Source organism: Emys orbicularis, chromosome 1 (genome assembly GCF_028017835.1).
Source record: "Emys orbicularis isolate rEmyOrb1 chromosome 1, rEmyOrb1.hap1, whole genome shotgun sequence".
Lineage (NCBI taxonomy): Eukaryota > Metazoa > Chordata > Testudines > Emydidae > Emys > Emys orbicularis.
Genome location: NC_088683.1, coordinates 46,401,882 through 46,417,037, shown reverse-complemented (window position 1 = coordinate 46,417,037; position 15,156 = coordinate 46,401,882). Strand labels below are relative to the sequence as shown.

Genomic DNA, 15,156 nt, shown 5'->3' with positions numbered 1-15,156 from the left:
TCCAAGATTTTTTCCACCGATGTCTGCAATCACATTCATCATCTTAACATGCCTGACAAGTTATTTAAAACATAAGTCCTTAGGCTAATCTCTTTAGCAACACATATTGGAAAGAAATTAAGAATCATAAGAAATCTTCCCTAATCTTCAACCTGTGATGGATTATTGATTTTAATAAATGTGTGTCAGTTCCCAAATAGAGCTGGCACGTAATTCTCAGACAAAGGCCATCTTTTAATTAATTTTTTTCTTATAATCCAGGCTACAGCCTCAAAAGACAGAGCCTGTCTTTGTAAACTGGGTCAAGTAGGGAAAAGATGTTAGGTATAGACTGCTAGCCGCCAACTAACTGTCAATTTAAGGATTTTTTTTTTAAACCTGTGTATGTCATGCTATGCTTAACAGGTTTCCTGCTAAGAACGCCCACATAAACATATACTCACCAGCAACACTCCCAACCCCTGAAAATACAGCATTTGTTATTGTGACTGCAGATGTAAGGAAAACTTTTACAGCTGACATTTATGTATCACGTGAAACTGTTCTAAAGACACAATAACAAGTGCCAGCAGCTAGGGCTCTCAACCATGTGTAATGGTTTTGAAGACGAAATTGTTGCTTACATTATGGCTAGTGCAGGTAGTGACACCTGTAGTTACAGCTGCCTGCTCCTTGGCTTTATAAGACCCTAGTTTCCGTTGCTTATAACGTTGCTGTCTGGGCAGCCATTTTTCATTCCGGGCGGCTCCCTCACGATAACTGGAACATTTCTGCTAAAACTGGCAATAAGGTGGTTGGGGGATGGGGAGAGTGGGACAGAGAGCGAGAAGGAAGGTTGTTTTGCTCATGGTCAAAGAAATTCTTACTCATTTTGTTAAGGAACTCTACCACCTCCATGATTTGCTGCAAGGGCTTGATGTTTGGCAGGGACATTATCCTGGTGTTATGGCTATGCCTTTAGCCATCCACATAAACCTTCACCAAATTTGGCCACACTGTGAGCTCTGAACATACACACACACTAAGCAGCCTTGTTAGCATTTGACAGTTAAATGCTCTGAAGCATCCACTGGCATGTTCCTGCAGGGGCTGACGAGGACTTCCCCTGAAACTGCATCTTCCCATTGTGCGAGGCTGCAGTGTTGCCAGGCACAGGAACTGAGACTGACACTCATTCCTGAGCTCCCAAGGTTCTTGCTATTGAGAGCCCAAGCAACCTGGAGAAGGTAGCAACAGCCTGACTGGAAAGCAGAGGCTTGAGAAATGTGGGGAGCAGGAGCCAGGGGGGTAGAGAAAATAAAGGGGCCTGGGGAAGGGGTGAATGGAAGAGTTAGGCAGCTGGGAGAGTAGACAGGTGCAGAGTTGGGGCAAGAGCCAGAAAGGAAGGACTGGTGAATAAGGGCAGAGAGGAGGGGTGGAGTTTTCATAGGTACACAGAGGAAGCTGGGACAGTGGATAGGGAGCAGCGGTGGCCAGGGGAGTGGGTGGGTGGATTCATAAAGCTGGGGGGGAGGGAGACAGGATCCAGGTGCTGGGAGGGTGTAGATAGTTGCAGAATGGGAAGGAAGCAGGGTGAGAAGGTTAAGAGGTGGAGAGGGAAAAGTGTGAGATCATGTAATTAAAGACTGGCACATAATGTAATGTATGGGGGGGCTAAATTAAGGGTGCACAGGCTAGCTTAACACTGGCATCTCCTAATGGTTGTGTGCATCACTTTGCAACCTTAATAGAGGAGTTTGAGGGGCCGGTTTTGTTCAACATCTGTATCAATGATCTGGTGGATGTGATGGATTGCACCCTCAGCAAGTTCGCAGCTGACACTAAGGTGGGGGGAGAGGTAGATATGCTGGAAGGTAGGAATAGGGTCCAGAGTGACCTAGACAAATTGGAGCATTGGACCAAAAGAAATCTGATGAGGGTCAATAAGTGCAGAGTCCTGCACTTAGGAGGGAAGAATCCCATGCACTGCTACAGGCTGGGGACCGACTGGCTAAGCAGCAGCTCTGCAGAAAAGGTCCTGGGGATTACAGTGGACGAGAAGCTGGATATGAGTCAGCAGTGTGCCCTTGTTGCCAAGAAGGCCAATGGCGTATTAGTAGGAGCATTGCCAGCAGATTGAGGGAAGTGATTAGTCCCCTCTATTTGGCACTGGTGAGGCCACATCTGCAGTATTGCATCCAGTTTTGGGTCCCCCCACTACCGAAGGGCTGTGGACAAATTGGAGAGTCCAGCGGAGGTCAACAGAAATGATTAGGGGGCTGGAGCACCTGACTACATGGAGAGGCTGAGGGAACTGGGCTTATTTAGTTTGCAGAAAAGAAGAGTAAGGGGGGGATTTGATAGCAGCCTTCAATTACCTGGGTTCCAAAGAGGATGTAGCTCGGCAGTTCTCAGTGATGGCAGATGACAGAACAAGGAGCAATGGTCTCACGTTGCAGTGGGGGAGGGCTAGGTTGGATATTAGGAAACACTATTTCACTAGGAGGGTGGTGAAGCACTGGACTGGGTTACCTAGGCAGGTGGTGGAATCTCCATCCTTAGAGGTTTTTAAGGACTGGCTTGACAAAGCCTTGGCTGGGATGATTTAGTTGGTATTGGTCCTGCTTTGAGCAGCGGATTGGACTAGATGACCTCCTGCCATCTCTTCCAACCCTAATCTTCTATGACTTAGATGGAATATATATGTATTGCCATTGGGATTACTTTTGTGATGCTCAGTAATCATGGCACCATTTCATTTACACTCATTAAGCCACCTTAGTAATAGTCTAGAAGTCCATCAGCATCTTACAATAAGTGTTTTACACCTTTTATTTGAATGAGGAAAAATACTCAACTACCTAGAAATAACAGGAGTACTTGTGGCACCTTAGAGACTAACAAATTTGTTAGTCTCTAAGGTGCCACAAGTACTCCTGTTATTTTTGCAGATACAGACTAACACGGCTGCTACTCTGATAACTACCTAGAAGACACCCATTTAAAAAAAAAAAAAAAAATCAGAAATGCAGTTCATGTCATGCGTCCCATACCAAAACCCCCTGATCTTAACTCTTCCTCTTTGATTACCTTGCTAAGGGGTTCTTGAGGCAGATCACACTGTTCTAGCCCTCCCTCGGGCAGCTCAAGGGTCAAGAGGAGCAATAATAAAATTAAAGGAGAAAGGGAAACTAAAGAAATTGGGTTTTAAATTCTCTAATCCCCAATCAAAGGAATCTCCCAATAAGATTCCATTACCTTATCCCTCAGCAAGGGTTGCTCTACACAGGTTTTGTACTGATATTTTAAAAAAGCCACACAAAGTAGTTATACTAGAACAAGCCCTACTATGGAGACAGTTTGAAGGTGCACTACAGAAGTATACCTTATTCCCCTTCCTTGACAAAAGTAAGCTATACCAGTACAACTGCATCCACAGTGCAGGAAGAGAGGGTTGTTCTACTTTAACTGTACCAATATAGTTAAAGCAGTAGAACCTGTGCGTGTGGACATGGGAGCCGATCGTCCAGAGTGCTGTCCACCTACCCTGTGCTAGTACTCCCCCAGCTCAAGGAACAGTTCGGGTCCATGGAAGTGTGAAGCTAGGACAGCAGATCTGGAGGTGGAAATGAGGGGGTGGTGAGAGGTGTAGAAAATGGCAGGCAGTGTTGAGGAGAGAGGGGTTATAATCCCCATTGCCAGCTCCACAGAGGTACAGTTACAGTTGTGGGCGTGTGGTGTGAAAAGTACAACTTTGTGCATTTTCTGGGTTTCTAATGTTTGTGTGGTTGAGTATTTATGCATCTTGATAGGGGCCCTGATCTCACCCACTGCTGCATACAGGCAGATCCCTGTATCCATTCAGAGCCTCACTGAAGTCTGCAGAATCAGAGCCTCTGGGGGAAACCCTGGCTCCACTAAAGTCAAATGGGAGTTGTGCCATTGACTTCAACAGGGCCAGAATTTCACGCTGGAGTTTAGACAGTTTAGTTTAGACAACAGCTTCTGGACACCCCAAACTGTTCATGGACATTTGTTTCTGCAGCCACAACCATGATATAGTTTGTGATTTATGCAAAAAGGAGGCAAGTATAAACTCAGCTTCAAAAGACATTTATTGTGTACAGAAAACTTCACAAGAGAAGCCCTGGACGTCTATCAATTCTACATGTAGAAATCCATGTTGTATACAAAATAATCCAACATCAGAAGTTCCCACATTTAAAAAGCAAAAAAAGCTATTTTCACTCCACGCAAAAGTATAATTTAAAAATTTAAACAAACTACTACAAAGTGGTTTGTTTAAAATCCAGATTTTTTTTTTTAAGCACCATGCATCAGCTGATACAATTTTCAGCACTCTCCCTCTATCACTTTAAAGACAAGTCTACAGTCTTCAGAAAGGATGTTTCAGTGGCTTTTTGGTTTCGAAAAATGGCCTAGCAGAACAGACAGCCCTAGTGCTGGTAAATAGCAATACATTCTCTCCTATCCCTTCAAAGGGGGCAGAGGTAGTTCGTGAAGGAAACACCAGAGTGGTTCCTCCTCTCCTGCTCTGAAATCAGTTTAAAAAAACAAAACAAAAACAAAAACAAAAAAACACACATTTTCTTAGTGCACTTGCTTTCTGTCATGGGGGAAAATGGATGCACGGTTTAGTGTGTGTGTGTGTGGGGGGGGTCTAGATAGAGTTCTTGGGTGAAATCCCAGTCCTCTTGAAGCCAATGGGAGTTTTCCCATTGACTTCACTGGGATCAGGATTTCACCCATTTATCCTGATCATCAAAACAGACATGGTAACCTAATAGAATCAAGAGCTGGGATCATGAAGTAGTTCCACTACTAAATCCCTCCCTAGACACCTATTTAACCCTTGGACTTTTTCTACCATCCCTTACTTTCTGCTTCCTCCCTCTACCACCTTCCCTCCTCAGCTTTGTGGCAACCATCATCTTACTAAATACTGCCCCTAGAACATCTAACTCCTGTGAAAATAGTTTATTTTTACCTCTAATCATGAACTTCATCTATGCTTGCAGCTGATTCCTACTACTGGACAAGTTGCCTCACTTCCAAAACCAAAAATTACCTCTGGTAGCCCAGCCTCTCAGGGCTGTGACATAGTAAACTAGGGAGAAGGGTGCAGTGGGGAACCACCAAGAAGAAAAGCAGGCAGACTTCCAGAATCAAAGGTCAGTATTACACAAGGGAAGGACAGCTTTACAGGCCAGACACTGCTCTGTGGAAGTCCTAACTGATTAACGTATTGGATGAATGTTTTCACAATGTGTTCTAGGACAAGGCAGAGAGGAAGGAGAACACACTCACAGACCAGTGTAAAAACAATAGTACATCCTGGATTTATACTTCTCTGCCTATAATATCTTAAGGCCTTGCGCACGACAGTCTATTTCTTTTACCCTTGTAATTACATTATTTTGATAGGCCAAGTTAAGTGGAAAGAGTAATTCAAAAGTAAACAGACTTAAGAGCTTTTCTCCCAATGACATTTTAACTGCACTATATTTACATCCTAAATGCCCTTGCGAATCCCAAGCGTAGAGTACTTTTATATGCCATTGCATGCCTTTTAACTGGAAAAAAAAAGCAATACATACTATAGTTATTAATCCAATGTATAATAAGCTTCTATTCAGGTGCGGGTAACCCGTTGAACCCCATTCGTGATGGGGATCGGGGATTGCAATTATTCCCCATGAACGAGGAATTCCCAGTAAGTGCGGGTCATAAGCTCGCGTTGATTAAGTCCCTGCCCTTTGTACACACCGCCCGTCGCTACTACCGATTGGATGGTTTAGTGAGGTCCTCGGATCGGCCCTGCCAGGGTCGGTCACGGCCCTGGTGGAGCAACTTCTTAGAGGGACAAATGGCGTTCAGCCACCCGAGATTGAGCAATAACAAGCTTCTATTCAGTAACTAGAAACATGGATTTTGGTGTGGGGTTTTTTTTTTTAAGCACTCTTTATTAACCTGTATATTTATTCCAATTTTCAAGAGCCACAGATCTGGCAGATATGAAAATGCAGATTTTATATTTAAAGCCTGCAAGACTGCCATTTCAAGATTTCACATGATTTAATTCACTAGCGAATTAGAGTTTCTGAAATTATAATTGTTTTCATATTACCCTGAGATGTACAAAAATATTATTCATTTATTTTACAACATGATCAATATTTTCTTGGTAACAAGATGCAAATTCAGTGTTTAGTTCTGCTTCTGGTACTGACTTTGGTATACATTTGTCAACGACTTAGACCAAGACAATGTTTAAAGTTAATTCCTGGTTGGAACTCATTAACCAGATGTACTTCTGTCATATTAATATGCACATTAGCGCTAGGTCCACAAAAGGGATTTAAATGTTAAGCATCACAGTGCTTAACATTTTAGGCATCCTGCTACCTAGTGACTTCCATAGCTAAGTTATGTACCCAAGCTCCCTATACAATGCATGGGGAGAGTTAGGTGCCTAAGAATGGAATCCACAAAAGCCAGCATGCTGAGTGGGGAGTCATGTAAGCTAGCCAATAGGAAATGATGATTGAGGGGGTATAGCTCAACCCCTACCCCTCAAAGGGAGTTAGGTGGCTAACTCCAGGCACCTCTCTCAGTTTAGAATTCACAGGCATGATCCCTTTCCTAGAGTTAGATACCTAAGCCCTTTCTTGCAGCAAGCAAAAAAGGAGGAGGAGCTGTTCCTCTCTTATAACCTTTAGGCCAATGATTAGATACTAACCCAGGATTTAGGAGACCCAGGTTCAGTTCCCCTTCCTGCCAGAAGAGGAGTAGGACCTTGAACTTTGGTCTCCCCACTCCCAGGAGAATGGCCTAACCACCGGGCTATGGGGTATTCTGGTACAGTTTTCTCTCAGTCTCTCATGTTCAGGGGTGTGTGCAGAAATTTAACTTTGACTGTGGGGGGAGAAAACATTCTGTGCCCCCCCCCTTCCCCCAGCAGGAGCTCACTCGTCCCTCCCTCCTTCTCCCCCCAGCTCTGGCTCCCCATCCCTCCTCCTCCCCAGCTCACTTTTCCCTCTCCCTTCTCCTCCTATCCCAGCTCCAGCAGGAGCTTGCTCTCCTCCCTGTAGCCCTGGGGCCTGGAGGAGTTCTGTGCCCCCGATGATTATTGGGGGGGGGTCCATGCTCCAGCTTGCTCGCCTTGTGCACACCCCTGCTCCTGTTGAAGCTGTTCCACTGAGTATAAATAAATCTTCATCAGGCCAGAGAGAATGTGCTTCTGAGAACAGCTACCATATTGGGCCCTGCAGGACAAAGAGGTGGAAGACGCCTAGCTCATGCCTAAGCCCCAGTGGCACCAGGGCACCTAAGGCAGCTATTTGCATACTCTGACACATTTTTAGGAACCATGGGAACTTTACCAAAAGCAATTTTTGTGCCTAGGGATTTTTGGCACATACAGAATTAGGTGGCAGCTGTGTGGGGATCAGAGGATCTAAATTTTGGATTTAGGAACCTAAGGTGGCAGTTACGGCCCTAAATCCTTTTGTGGACCTAACCCTGAGATTTTTCCTACAATAGAGTTCCATGCTTCTGCCAATAACACGCTCTCATGTTCTAAAGATATACACGGAGTTTAAAATCTCCTTAGATATCTTCTTTATTAGCAAAGTGTATACTACGAATACATCATTACTGTATTATACAGTGTAATAATGCATTGTAAGGTATGTTCATGGCAAAAGGCTTTGGGCACTTTATGATGTGACCTGTTAAGCCAATTGGCTCTGGCCAGGATACTTGAACAGCCCCCACAGTTTTGAAGGGAAAAGTGCTACCATTTGTACATCTAAATATTCATTAGGCCCACATAAAGGCAGGTAGATAATTTTATAAAGGGCATAATTTGTGCCTCAGTCTGTAGGCACACTCAAGTAGTGGGCCCACAATTGTGTACATAAAACTGGAAGCTTAACTGAGATCCTTAAAAAAAAAAAAAAAAAAAAAAAATCAAGCTCAATCTCTTGTTAGTTCTTGTCGGATAATGCTTTGGGTACTACATACAATGCCTTCTGCTCTAATGCGCTCAAGAATTGGTGCATAGATATTCTTCGTCAATGGAATTACCATGCCTTTGGCATCAATTTCACCTGAAAGATTAAAAAAAGGAAATTACATGATATTTAGACTAATGTGCATATACTAATTTATGTTGCAGTGTATATCAAGATTTATTGACCTGTTAGGTAAAGTATTGATGCTGCCTGGAGGTGAAAGCAAAGTCAATCTTTATTTCAAGAGATACTGAAAACAGAACTTTTTGCACATTTCAAATGGATCCAACAAAATATGTGGAAGACTTTCCATTTTGGCCATGAGTGTCAGGTGTGGAACAATTTCTTCCCTTTTAAACCAAACTAAAAAGAGCAAGGTGAAATCAGACTCTGAAAGTTTTTCTTCATTTCCATTTAGCCAATAAAGGAACAGATCTGAACGTGGCCACAACCAATAAGCACATGCTTATTTACATATACAGTCTGGGTTAACATTGGTTGGTTAACATGAATGCAGGCCTCAAAAGTTAAATGATTCAGAGGGTGGGGATGAGAGCAACTAGCTTTAGCCTGTTGTGAGTCAAGATCTCTTTGCTGAATGCAACAAAAGTTTATTTGCCATGTCAAAGGCCTCTCTTCCCTGGCAAAAACATTTAGTAACAATGGTCAAAATCCTTTAAGGATAGTTAAGATTTTGCAAGTGAGCTGAAGCCTCTCAATATCTTGGGTCAGACTCTGCAATCCTTAGTCATGCTGAGTAACTTTTACTCACACAACTAGCCCCATTGATTGACAGGATTACTCATGGGAGTAAATGCAGAATTTGGATCTTTGTGGTTCAGCAATCTCCTTGTAAGCCACAGAATGAGTAGGATCTCAGTCTTGAGAGGGGACAATGTAATTCCAGAGGGGAAGCAAGGATAGAGCATCATGCAACAGTAATGCTCCCCTCCTTCTCTGCGTGCACATGATCACGCTGGAAAGCAGTGATAGATGGAGCACAAAGAGTGACTTTTTTGGTTGTGGTTTTAGGGAAGATTTTGATTATGGAGAAAGAGTAGCTCCCATTCCTCAAAATGATCTAACATCCCTCCCATCTCTCCTTTAACATGATCTCTGAAAAATCAAATCAGGAATCGGTCTGCACGGCTAGACTTGTAGTTTAGTTAGTATTGAGCTACTCTGGGGTTTCAGCAGTGGGCCCTAAAACCATTCAGCATAAAGATTAGGAGGGGACCAAAAATGTCATGGAGTTTTCACTCTTAACCTAGACTTTGTAGATCATTTTTAAAGGCAGAAAAGCACTTTGGGACCTTTGGATGAAAGCTTCTATGCAGATGTTAGTCATTAATAAGTACCATTAACATGCCTTTAGTACAGTTTAAATTTTAAGAAATAATCAGTGACAAAGTGATTTAAGAAAATCACTAACACATCCATGCCCAAAAATGGAAATTAAAAAAAAAAAATCAGTTTAAGATGATATAGGAACAATTAAAGACTTTCTAAAGGTGGTTTATATAAACTGTGGGCTAGTCTACACTGGCAGCGCTTTAACGTGGCTTGTGTAGTCGCAGCAGAGCGCTGGGAGAGAGCTATCCCAGTGCTCTAAAAAACCCACCTCCACAAGGGGCATAGCTACCAGTGCTGGGAGCGTCTGGGTGCACTGTCTACACTGGCACTTGACAGCGCTGAACCTTGCTGCGCTCAGGAGGGTGTCTTTTCACACCCCTGAGCGAGAAAGTTGCAGTGCTGTAAAGTGCCAGTGTAGACAAGCCCTGTGGTGTATTTCTACATTTTCTAGAGGTAGCAGAACACAAAGAAAGGTGTGAAGCAATTCCCTAAAATAATTATTGTATATTCATAGTATAGGATGAATAGCCACTTACCATCTAGAACCATCCTAGCAGCAATAGCTGTGGGGTACCCTACAGTTTTAGCCATTGCAGAATATCCTTTATCATCACCATACACAACCAGATTGATGAATTTATCTTCCAAATGGCCAGATGGGTGCCTGATACCTATTTCATTTCTCATAATTATCATATCTCGTTCTCCAGCACCTAAAGAGACAAACCTAGATTATTATATATCATTTAATAGGGGGGAGGGATAGCTCAGTGGTTTGAGCATTGGCCTGCTAAACCCAGGGTTGTGAGTTCAATCCTTGAGGGGGCCACTTAGGGATCTGGGGCAAAATCAGTACTTGGTCCTGCTAGTGAAGGCAGGGGGCTGGACTCGCTGACCTTTCAAAGTCCCGTCTAGGAGATAGGATATCTCCATTAATTTAATTTGTATTACGGTAACGCAGGGCTCCATTGTGCTAGGCACTGTGCACACAATGAGAAGATTAGCTGCAGGCCCAAGAGCTTACAAATCAAATGTGTGTGTGCTCTGCTTTATTCTCTTATTTCTGCTTAACCCGAACAGTCACCTGCCAGTGCTAAGCACCTGATCCTGAACATTTCACATATAAAATAAACCAAGTTAGAATGAGAACAGTTCTGTAATATGGAGCATGGGTCCTATTGAACTTACTCGGACTTCATTGGAGACTTTCCTTATTCACATCAGCACAAGTGAGATCAGAATCAGTCCCATGATAATTGAAAAGCCATGTAAAAAGGGTTAGCTGCATCAGTGGTAAAGTTACCCAAGGCACACTGTACTTGGCTACATAAACCCAGTCATGGAACCCTTGGAGAAGTAGAAAATTAACCCACAATGGTTCTGGGCTAATATGGCCATTTGACCAGCTAACCACTTTATAATGTAGTTCTTGTTCTGAAGATGCATCTTTATATGGCTGAATTATTAATTTTCCCACCTCGGGTTATTTCACGTCTGTTTAGCCATCCATAAAATGGACACAGAATGGATACTGTGATTAGTCTTGATCCTGCATAACTCTGAGCTCTCTGGTCCTGATGCTTATCTCAAAACATGTGCAATCCCGTTTGCTTCAATGGGACTGCTCATGTTATGTGCTTTGCAGGTTCAGTACCACACTGCTTTACTTTTTCCACCGCACAAACCTTTGGATCAGCTGTATATATAGAAGACACAATTTACTAAGTACAACACTAATTTCTATTTGAGTGGAGTTGCAGTTCATCATTGCAGTTAAGGCCTACTTTACGTGCTTTAAAATCCACATGCTTACTCAGATGGTCTTAAAATTTACTATGCATCATGGAGGTGCTGAATAGTGTTAGCTGGTCCAAACTTGGATCATTCTAAAATTCTTCTGCTTTGTTTGTTTTTGTTTTTTAAACCCACATCTGGGGCTCAAACTATGGCTCTGATCCACCCCAAACTGATCTGAGTCACATGGGATTTAGCACATGGAGTATGGCACTCACTGCCCCTTGGGGTGGGAGATGTATATTGAAGAAGTTATTCAGGGTTAAGTGAGGAAAACAGCTGCAACCAAAAAATTTGAAATGGGATGTGCAGATTAGAGATTTGTTAAAACAGGGTTGGAGCCTTCAAAGGGAAGCACTGTGGCCACTGAACCTGAGCTGCACCCATGCATTGTGAATTTGAACTCGAAGCTTGGAAGAAATCTGAGAACAATCAATGGGCATGATGTTACCCCCTTCAACAGAGGCAGAGAGATTTATACTTTTGGGAAACATGCCTTGAGTAGTACAGCTAATATAGAAGGACGTTAAATTTTCTGGGGGGGGCCCTTCCATCATGTGAGCCAGGATCTGGGGTGACTTGCCCTTGTGGGGGTTCCAAACCCCTCTCCCTGTCATCCCCCCTCTGGGCAGTCTGAGCCCCTTTCCCAGATTCTGCTCCCTTCCCATGTCAGTCAGGATCTGCGGAGGACTGTCCCTCTGGGTGGGGAACGGAAAACAGGCATGCTCGTACCAAACAATGCTGGGACTGGGATGGGCATGGGCTACGAATGGGCATAGTTTGGTACATAACAGAGGCTCACAAGCACTGACACCGGGGCGGGGGGGCAGGGGAGGAGAAGGAACAGGCCGGAGGAAGGCAGAAAGGGGAGATGAGAACATCCATTGAGATGAACAGAGCTGTTCACACATCTCAGTTATCTGGCCATTCTCATTCTGGAAGTGCCGAGTGGTGCCTGGGGCCTTCTCACTCTCTCTCTGGTCCAAACTATATTTAATTATTTATATCACGTGGAACAGCTTCCACAGGAGCGACGGAGAGCCCCACTTCAGAATATCCCATAGTCTAGTGATTAGGCACACACTTGAGAGGTGGGATACCCCTGGTCATGTTCCGCCTCCTCATCAAGGAAAGCAGGAAACTGAACCTGGGTCCCAGGTGAATACCACTGAGCTAAAAGTTACGGGGGGGGGGGGGGGTGTCATCCTCCTATGTTTCTCCTCCTCGACCTGGCTGTTCCATGTAGTTAGGTGTGCTCTGAGCACCCCAATGGATCAGACCCAGCAGACAAGACAGGTGTTTCATCTGCCTATATCCACCTGGTTTGAGGATTGCACTGGGGCTTAGATGTGAGATAGGAATTCAGGTGCCCTGCTGCCTCAGGCAGGCACATACCCTGAAGCAGAAACTTAGGCACCTAGGTGACTTTTACAGTTAAAATTTGGTACCTCATGAGTTTAGACATCAACAGGGTTAAGCAACAGCCAAGCGGGGGTCTTGGGGATCCCAGCATGAAACTGGCAGCTAAAGTCTTTGTGGAGCAGGGCCTACATGACTACCCATGGAGGAGACAGCCATATAATCACAAGGAATCCTGTCTCCAGCCATTACGATAAAGGCCATCCACTCAGAGTAGCAGCCCCATAGCATTTCTTCCCAGCACGCAACCTCAGCAGCATGGAGAAGTCAGTCACCAAGATGATTTTGGTTCCCTTACTGCTCATCTGTGCCTTCCAAGGAAGATGAGAAGGCAGAGCAGAAGTTAATGATGATTGTGCAACACTGAACTACTGTATATACTCGTTCATTAGCCTGTTCGTTTATAAGCCAACCCCCAAGATGGTTAGGTAAAAAATAGCAAAAACTGTATGACCCTTTCATAAGCCGACCCTATATTTCTGGGGTTGGCAAACTATGGCTCCCGGCCCGTTAGGATAAGCCGCTAGCGGGCCTGGCCGTTTTGTTTACCTGGAGCGTTCACAGGCATGGAGCCCCTCAGCTCCCAGTGTCTGCGGTTTGCCGTTCCTAGCCAATGGGAGCTGGAGAAAGTGGCGCGCCACTTAGCGGCAGCCACACTGCACCACCAGAGATCACAATTGACTGGGAGATCCTCTAGGATCAACCAGTTGATTGCAATCAACCAGTTGGTGACCACTGGCATAGATAATCCACCTCCCTGAGAGGTGGTAGCTAAGTCAATGGGAGAATTCTCCCATCCACCTAGTGCTGTCTACCCCAGGGGTTAGGTCGGTTTAACTGCGTCGCTCAGGGATGTGGATTTTTGACACCCCTGAGCGAGATAGTGATATCGACCTAATGTCCTAGTGAAGACCAGGCCTGAAAGCATCCACACAGAGGGTTTAACAAATCCACTTTAAAATCCATACCTTTACTTAATTCAGATTAATTTTCTTGAGTGTGTGTAGGCAAGACCTCAGTTCAAATGTGAAATAAAAGCAGGCTTACGTACCAAAGGGCAGCTTCAGCTCCATGTGCTTGGCAAGTGCCCCCACAATGGAGTCTGCTATAGGAACTGGCTCATCTCCAAGTATCCCTAACCTGGTGAGAGAGAGACGACAGAATGAGATCATTGCTTTCCTCTGAAAGTTACATTCTACAATACACAAACTGAGGGACAAGGTCCTTCGTGTGTAATTCTGGGAGAGGAGCAATAGGACATCATGTGGAATTTTGACCCTGTATCTATGTAACCGAAAGCACAGGTGGATAAAAAAAAAAAAAAAAGTGATTTAAACAAAAAATTTAAATTATTTTTTTCCCTTTTGAGAAATAAACCTGTTTAAAATTAAATTTGAAATTATAACAACTCATGTTAAGGCCTAAGCTTACTAGAATATATTAAAATCATTTAAACAAACAAAAAAAATATGCTGCATCAATGAGTCCGCCTCAAAATTTTAAACGAGTTAAAGAGTGGTACTTGTTTAATTATAGAGAATCGGGGGAAAACATCTTTAACTTTTGAGGTCAGCTCAAGCTATATTATATATGGGTGTGTGCCAGGCGCACCACAATTTTATGAACCACATAAAGTAAGAATCTATTTTCAGTCTTTCCAGTGGAGTGAATGCTGGTATTTACATGTTTCCAAATGTAAGCACCTTCAGTTTGTTGTGTAGAAAAACTTTTGCCTTAATTACTTTTAGGTTCAGTTTAGCTAGCAGTAGCAGAGAGAATATTTTCTTCATTTGGATCAATTCATTCAAAGTTGAGAAACCAATTAGATGTTGGGGAGAAAAAAACAAAAAAAAACAGGAAAGCTTGTTTTTCCTCTTCCCATCTAGAAATAAAAACCAGGTGGGAGATAAGATCTACGAATTCTAAAAACTTGAAGGACATGCAGCCAGATTTTCAAAGCTGTCTAGGTGCCTTAAAAAAAAATACAAATAGATACCTTAGGGTATTTTCAAAAAAATTCTAAGCAGGGAAGACACCTAACCCCCATAGATTTCAAGGGGTTAGGGGCACTTAACCTGCTCAGACAGTTTTGAAAACACCAGTAGGCACCTATTGGCATCTTCAGGCACCTAAATATCTTCAAAAAGCTGGCCCATGGTGACCAGAAACAATTGATCAATTTACTAACTGAAATTCCTGTTTAGTAAATCAGTTAGTTCCAAATGCAAAACATTTTTGAGAACCTTTTCTTGCTTATGTATCCAGAACACTTAAGGTAGTTCTAGTTAATACAAAGCATTTTTGAAGATGCTGTTTTCATGCATTTTTGTATGAGCTCTACCACAAATCAACATATTTTAATGGCTATACCAACCAATGAGAATGAACCTTTAGGAAAAAAGTACAAATGCACAACTAGATGAACATTGATCATTTAAATCGAGGTTTCCTGCTTGCCAATTTAAATCAACCCACCCTGCGACTCAGCAGAACGGGAGCGCAGAGCATCTCTAGGATTAATTCCAGCAAAAGTTCATCCATATGCAAGGTCTACAGAGTAGACGTAATACTAGGT

General features: G+C 43.4%; 1 protein-coding gene across 1 annotated transcript in view; it reads right to left on the bottom strand.

Moving 5' to 3' along the window:
• Positions 1-7,977: 7,977 nt before the first annotated feature.
• Positions 7,978-15,156, bottom strand: part of AASS (aminoadipate-semialdehyde synthase) — a 50,037-nt gene continuing 42,858 nt past the window's right edge. Inside the window, exons 22-24 of the mRNA XM_065417473.1 lie at positions 13,633-13,721; positions 9,905-10,081; positions 7,978-8,111 (exon numbers count right to left, since the gene is read on the bottom strand). Coding sequence (XP_065273545.1) covers positions 7,978-8,111; positions 9,905-10,081; positions 13,633-13,721 — 400 coding nt within the window. The remainder of the gene's footprint in view (positions 8,112-9,904; positions 10,082-13,632; positions 13,722-15,156) is intronic.